Source organism: Conger conger, chromosome 1 (assembly GCF_963514075.1).
Source record: "Conger conger chromosome 1, fConCon1.1, whole genome shotgun sequence".
Classification (NCBI taxonomy): domain Eukaryota; kingdom Metazoa; phylum Chordata; class Actinopteri; order Anguilliformes; family Congridae; genus Conger; species Conger conger.
In genome coordinates, this window is record NC_083760.1 from 3,474,828 (window position 1) to 3,482,327 (window position 7,500).

At 49.8% G+C, this 7,500-nt stretch overlaps 1 protein-coding gene across 1 annotated transcript in view; it reads right to left on the reverse strand.

The window, feature by feature from the left end:
* Positions 1-1,010: 1,010 nt before the first annotated feature.
* Positions 1,011-7,500, reverse strand: part of grik3 (glutamate ionotropic receptor kainate type subunit 3) — a 160,669-nt gene continuing 154,179 nt past the window's right edge. Inside the window, exons 14-16 of the mRNA XM_061234980.1 lie at positions 6,770-6,995; positions 4,102-4,352; positions 1,011-1,205 (exon numbers count right to left, since the gene is read on the reverse strand). Of these exons, the coding sequence (XP_061090964.1) occupies positions 1,011-1,205; positions 4,102-4,352; positions 6,770-6,995 (672 nt within the window). The remainder of the gene's footprint in view (positions 1,206-4,101; positions 4,353-6,769; positions 6,996-7,500) is intronic.

Here is a 7,500-nt window from a genome sequence, read left to right on the forward strand (position 1 = left end):
ACGCCTGAACGGCCGTCACCGCCCGTGTGGGCGCCCGGCAGCGCGAACGTCGGGAATCCAGAGTTTCGCCACACTGTCGATACCGAGCGAATATCCTCTTACAAAAACTGAGCCATGGTCCCAGCCATGTTTATTTTTTAAATATTCACACATTTTTCATCCACCAAAACGTCCTCCCTTGGCAACCTCAACGGTAAAATTCCTAAAAGAACAAGTCTGCACTGCTGTTCGTGTGTTTTTATTTTTTTTTGTTGTTTTATTTTTTGAGGTAACGGGTCTTTTTTTTTTTGTTCCAACGCTGAAACAGCTCTGCGTCTGAGGAAGGGAGAAAGGATGCAGACGCTGACTGAACTCAATGTGCTCTGTGTGACGTGTCACTGTCTCCAGCTCACTCCAGCTCGGTCCACTGTCTCCAGCTGAAATCCAGGCCGGCTCACTGCTCTGTCGTTTATTGCCATGCTCCGATAAGCTTCCCAAAACCATAGATATTTCACTCCTCCTTTCACCATAGATATCTAACGCTTCCAGATCCTCCGTTTTTTATTTATTTTCCATAAAATTTTGGGTCTTTTTTCTCTCGATGAAGGGGCTCCCAATATCCCCACAGCGATGGCGAGTCGGGCAACGGGGTGGGGGGTTTTGGGGGGGGGGCGGGGTCGCGATGTGGGGGCGGGCAGGGGGGCGCGTGGAGCCTCCTCGGTGAACATCAGACCTGCGTACACATGGTGGTGGTGGACACGCTCTTGCCCAGCCGGGGGTTCTGGGAGAGGCCCCCGTTCTCGCTGCGGATGGGGCTGCCGCCGGCCCGGGTCCCGGGCGGGGGGGGGGGGCGCGGGCGCGGGCGCGTGGTTCCGGAGCGCCCCGTCCCCGGCCCCGTCGTCGGCGCGGTGGTCGTGGCACGGGGTCCGGGGCTGCCGCGGCGACGGGGGCGTCTCCGCGGCGACGCCCGTCCCGTTGCCCGCGGCGACGCACCGCCGCTCCGTTGGCCCCGGGGGGGCCGGCTCTATCTGTCATGGGAAGACGGGCGCCATGCCCGAGCCGCAGGCCAGGCTGTCCTTGCCCGGCAGGCGGCGGTCGTTGAAGGTGTGCATGTTGATCACGGCGTCCGTCTTCACCAGCACCGCCGGCTGGGACCGGTGCTTCACCCGCCGCTCACACGTGAACGACAGGCGGATCTCATCCGCCATGGCGCTGCAGAACGACCGCTGGGGGAGGAGAGGGGGGGGGGGGGGAGGAGGGAGGGAGGGGGGGAGAGGAGAGGGGAGGAGGGAGGGGAGGGGAGGGGAGGGGGGGGAGAGGAGAGGGGTGGGGAAGGGAGGAGGGAGGAGAGGCGAAGATAAAAAAGTTAAATGCTAGTGACAGTGTGGTGTTGCAGCATATGGCCTAGTTCAACTTATAGTCTAGTGGCTAAGCTGCTATAGCTTCGTGGCAAAGGTACTACGATCTAGTGGTGCCTATAGCCTAGCGACTGAGGTGCTACAGTCTAGTGGGCAAGGTGCCGGACTTGGAACTGGAAGGTCGGTGGTTCAAGCGCCGATGTAATCACGACAAGATCCACACAGCCGTTGGGCCCTTGAGCAAGGCCCTTAACCCCGCATTGCTCCAGGGGGGATTGTCCCCTGCCTAGGCTAATCAACTGTCAATTATAGAGAGAAAGAGGGAGAGAGAGAAGGATGGAGGGAGGGTGTGAGAGAGAAAGAGAGAGAGAGATTGCACGCCTCTGTTCCTGCCAGCCAATCGGAGCAGCCCACGCCCACCCCGCTGCCATGGCGACGCCCTGAGCCCCCCCCCCCCCCCCCCGCACGTGGACGGCGTTGTCGGAGTGGTGGTGCCGTTACCGCGGCGATCCTCCCCGGCAGCCCGACGCGGGCGGTGACTAATACCGCATTAATCTGCCGCGCTCCGGTCGGTAATTACGCTGATTAAAAACACCACAAAGGGCCGCGGGCAGAGACGGGCGGCGTCGCTGGGCGCTCTTCAGAACCACGTGTCCGCAGAGCGTCTCGAACGCAGGAAGCGGAGGAAACCGATCCACTCCACGACCAGGCGCCGATGAACACAACCTCGACAGGACCAGCCCTGGCCCAGAAACCGTTCTCAAGGTCTGAAGTTGCTGGAGTTTTTTTTTGTTTTCTTCTTCGACGAGGCCCCTTGGTGTATTTCCTCGAGCTGAAATGGTCTAATGTGAGGAGTGGCTCTGCACAGTACAGACACAGTAATTAGATCTCAAGCTCCACAGCATCTGGAATGGAAACTTACAAAGTGTGAGATTGGCTCCCTGCAATCTGATTGGTTCTGGCAAGTTTTAGCCAGTGTTATGTCATAGGTCACCGGTCGAGTTGGCTGGAGTTGAACTGGAGTCTCACCAAGTTCTGGTTCCTCTGAAGTTTTAACAGTTTCCATTAGGTTATTTAGTACACAAAGTCCCCAGCCTTATCTGATATTATACTATCAACCTGGTCATTCTCTTAGTGCTGTATGGTTATTAGCAGCCTGGTCAGGCTCATAGTGCTGTAAGGTTATGAGCAGCCTGGTCAGGCTCATAGTGCTGTAAGGTTATGAGCAGCCTGGTCAGGCTCATAGTGCTGTAAGGTTATGAGCAGCCTGGTCAGGCTCATACTGCTGTAAGGTTATGAGCAGCCTGGTCAGGCTCATAGTGCTGTCAGGTTATGAGCAGCCTGGTCAGGCTCATAGTGCTGTAAGGTTATGAGCAGCCTGGTCAGGCTCATAGTGCTGTAAGGTTATGAGCAGCCTGGTCAGGCTCATAGTGCTGTAAGGTTATGAGCAGCCTGGTCAGGCTCATAGTGCTGTAAGGTTATGAGCAGCCTGGTCAGGCTCATAGTGCTGCAAGGTTATGAGCAGCCTGGTCAGGCTCATAGTGCTGTAAAATTATGAGCAGCCTGGTCAGGCTCATAGTGCTGTAAGGTCATGAGCAGCCTGGTCAGGCTCATAGTGCTGTAAGGTTATGAGCAGCCTGGTCAGGCTCATAGTGCTGTAAGGTCATGAGCAGCCTGGTCAGGCTCATAGTGCTGTAAGGTTATGAGCAGCCTGGTCAGGCTCATAGTGCTGTAACGAGGCTAATAAGATCATGCTATCAAACTCTGAACCGCCGTTTCTCAGATCTGCATGTCGCCTGAAACTTATTAAGAGCCTTGAAGTTCGTATTTTAAACTCTGCATCACCTCATCACACAGCACGTATGAGACGTGAGTTCGGCCCTCGCAGGCAAAGCCATCAAAGAAAAGCAGGAGGTTCGAGCTCCCGCGTGAATGCTAATGCTAGCGCTAACATTTCGCCCTTCTGCGTCAGGGGAGAAGAAGAGTTCAGCGAACCAAATCAGATGGCGAGTTCTCAGCGTTACCCTGGGCTCGTTGACCCTTTTCATTTCATTTATTTAAGTAAAATAGTCCTTCAAATTGTGTTCCAATAGCAGAAGCCACAGCAATTTTGTGTGTGTACACCTGTATGTGTGCAGTGCGCAAGTATTTGATACTTTGAGATTTGATATTTGGACAGAGACACAAAGCTGACAGCCTTCAGTTTAACCTCATATTGTTTCATTATAAAAATCGAACATAGTGCACAGGAGCCAAAGTAACAAAAAATGCGTCACTGTCCAAATACGGACTGCTCTACTGTTATTCGATACAGAAAAAAGACATATAACTACCCCCCCACCCCACTAAACTGTGTATATCGTAGATGGGTTGGTTGATTGATTGATTAGTTGATTACATTACATTACATTATATTATTGGCATTCGGCAGACGCTCTTATCAAGAGGGACGTACAGTTGATGAGACTAAGCAGGAGACAATCCTCCCCTGGAGCAATGCAGGGTTAAGGGCCTTGCTCAAGGGCCCAACGGCTGTGCGGATCTTGTTGTGGCTACACTGGGATTAGAACCACCGACCTTGCGGGTCCCAGTCATTTACCTTCACCACTACGCTACAGGCCGTCCCTACTATTTGATTGTTTGGTCGATTGATTGGTCGATTGATTTGATGAAGTTAGTTGATTGCTTGACTGATCGATTGTTTGGTCGATTGATTACTTGATCGATCAATTGATTGATCGATTGGTTGTTTGGCGGGCCTCACCTGCTCGCGCTCCGCGGTTTTCCTCAGCTTGTAGATGAACTCGCCGATCGCCACGAACACGGAGAGGACCAATCCGGCGGCCAGCACGATGAAGATCCCGCCCAGGTTCTGGATTCCCATTGGCCCACTCTCCCGCCGCTCCTCCTCCGAGCAGCCGGTCCCGCCCCACCACTTCTCCTTCAGCATGTGCAGCCGGCCGTCCTCCAGGACGCTCAGGATCGCGATGGTCACCTTGTCCCTGTAGGGGGAGCCTGAGAGCAGGAGAGGAGCGTTACACTGGAGCTGGTCACCTGTGAGCTGGAGAGGAGCATTACAGTGGAGCTGGTCACCTGTGAGTGGGAGATTAGAGTTATAGTGGAGCTGGTCACCTGTGAACGGGAGATTAGAGTTATAGTGGAGCTGGTCACCTGTGAGTGGGAGATTAGAGTTATAGTAGAACTGGTCACCTGTGAGTGGGAGATTAGTGTTATAGTAGAACTGGTCACCTGTGAGTGGGAGATTAGAGTTATAGTAGAACTGGTCACCTGTGAGTGGGAGATTAGTGTTATAGTAGAACTGGTCACCTGTGAGTGGGAGATTAGAGTTATAGTAGAACTGGTCACCTGTGAGTGGGAGATTAGAGTTATAGTGGAGCTGGTTACCTGTGAGTGGGAGATTAGTGTTATAGTAGAGCTGGTCACCTGTGAGTGGGAGATTAGTGTTATAGTAGAGCTGGTCACCTGTGAGTGGGAGATTAGTGTTATAGTAGAACTGGGCACCTGTGAGCAGTAGGGCTGAGATGTAGGGGGAGTCTGCGAGTGGGAAAGGGACATTACAGTCCAGCTGGGCAATAACTGGATTTAGAAGATCAGCTAATTCTGAGATACTCAAACCACCCTGTCTGGCACCAACAATCATTCCACGGTCAGAGTCACTTACATCACATTTATTCCCCATTCTGACATTGGTCTGCCACATGATTGGCTGATTAAATATTTTCATCAACAACCTGGTGTGCATGTGTGTGTGTGTGTCCGTGCGTGTGTGTATTGTGTATGTGTGTGTTGTGTATGTGTATGTGTGTCCATGTGTGTGTGTGTGTATTCCTGCATGTTTGGGACCATGTATATGTTTTGGCTTTGTCCTTCATTTTAACTCAAACACACAACTGTTTGTGGAGTTAATTATGGTGATCCCTGAGTGAAACTGTATTTGTGAACACAAGCCTTGAATTCTAATTTAACACTGAGGTCGTAACAAAAACTCAAAGGCTGTAACAAAGATGTTTTTCCTGCCGCAATCATAACACACAAAATAATGATATTTCAGACACTTCAGACAAAACACTCTCAGTGACCTTTCCTCCCAGCGATTCACACAGACGGTTATTTACTAAAAGAACCCTGGTGGAGCACCTGACCCGAAGGTGCAACGTCTGAACCGTACCTGATCCTGGAACACCCCCGCCCTCTGAATTTACAGGCTCAATTTCCTGACCACTGGACGCCCCTGTAGCCCAAAAGCAGTTATCTGCGTGCGTCAGAACAGTCAGAGGGCTCACAATGACACAGAAATGTCGCTTTGCTCCAAACATTCTTTTCCCCCCCGCAAGATTACCTTCTTATTACGGGGAAGAAAGGAATGCATTCTGAAATAATCCACAAAGGGATTTATTTTTTTCTTCACATTATTATTTTTTATAAATGTAATGTCGCGTATGGTTCTCCTGATACAAAACCAGAGAGTGAAGGCGAGCCTATTCAAAGCCCGCAGTAGATTACTTCAGTCAGCACATCCACATTTTAACCAGGGATTACTACAAAAAAAAACCTCCATTTCCAACAACAACAACCACGCCATCCTGCACAGGGATTTAGGCTGGATTCTACCGCATCAGACTTTATATTATGAAGAAAAGGATCAGGTGAAAATGAACAGTGAACAATATAAAACGGATTACAACTGTGCTCGTGAAAGTAGATTTCAAAGTATTATACAGCAATATGAGACAATTAGATTATTTAATAACAACATTAGCCAATGAGATTATATTAACCAGCAATATTAGCCAATGTGGTTATTTTAAACGGCAAAACTAGGCAATGAGATTATACTGAACAGTAATATTACCCAATGAGATTATACTAAACAAAATTAGCCAATGAGATTACAGTGAAATAACCAGTAATATTTGGCAATGAGATTATATTAAACATCAACATTAGTCAATTATATTGATTATATTAACCCTTTGAACCCCAAGCCCAATACGTGTGGCTCCACCCAAATCCCAAAGGGCTGGAAAAAAAAACATTTATTAGGGTTAGTCGGGTTTTAATAGGGGATCAGAACAATAGTACAGCAGTCAATTTGATTGGTTGAAAAAGTCGAGAAAAGGTCGAGAGTGCCATATGGCACTCTTGGGACTGAAAGCAACATTAGCCAATGAGATCACATTATACAGCAGTATTAGCCAATGAGATATTCTACTCTGCAATATTAGCCAATGAGATATCTATACTGCAATATTAGCCAATGAGATATTTACAATACTGCAGTATTAGCCAGTGAGATATAACTATACGTCAATATTAGCCAATGAGATATTACTGTACTGCAATATTAGCCAATGAGAGCATATTACATTGCAGCATCAACCAATGGGATTGCGCGTTGGTGGGTGGCTCACCCATGGGCGTGCCGATGCCGTAGCCCTTGCTGTCGATGGAGCCCCCGACCCGGGTGAGGTTGCAGTTGCGGCGGGTGACGTAGTCGATGGTGGTGGACTCCATCAGGAGGGCGTAGTCGGACCGCAGGACCCGCTGGATGCCCTCCTCGTTGGACTTGACCAGCGCCGTGTTCTGCTTGCTGCTCATGAAGGCCCACATCTTCTCGAACGTGGACACCTTGGACTTCTGGAACGGAGGGATGGAAAGAAAAGGTGGGAGTGAGAGAGGGGTGGAGTGAGGGAGGAGAGAAAGGCCAGGCTGCGTGGTTACAGGTTCTCTAGAGACCACGACATCTTCTCCAGACTTCTCTCCAAAGGTTTTCTTTATTTGGTTCTTCTCACCTCTTCAACAACACCCCGGCTGTAAAATCCAGCTCAGTTTTCAAGCTGGTCATAAGCTGGTCTCACTGGGCATGAGCTGCTCAACCAGCTACCAGCTATTTCAGAACATGGCTTGAGCTGGGAGCTGGTCTGAACTGGTCAACCAGCTATCAGCTGTTGAGCTGTTCATCTCAGTTGGGATTGCAATGTTTTTCAGACTTTATGGTACACAATTTTCACAGCCTTTGATTCAACGCTGCAAGCTGAATTAATATTACTGCCTCCGCTTGGAAACTTGTTGTTTTGTTATTAATTCAACAGAATGGGAATAATTGGTTTTATTTTATGTGGGAGTGCCAATTAGGATTCAG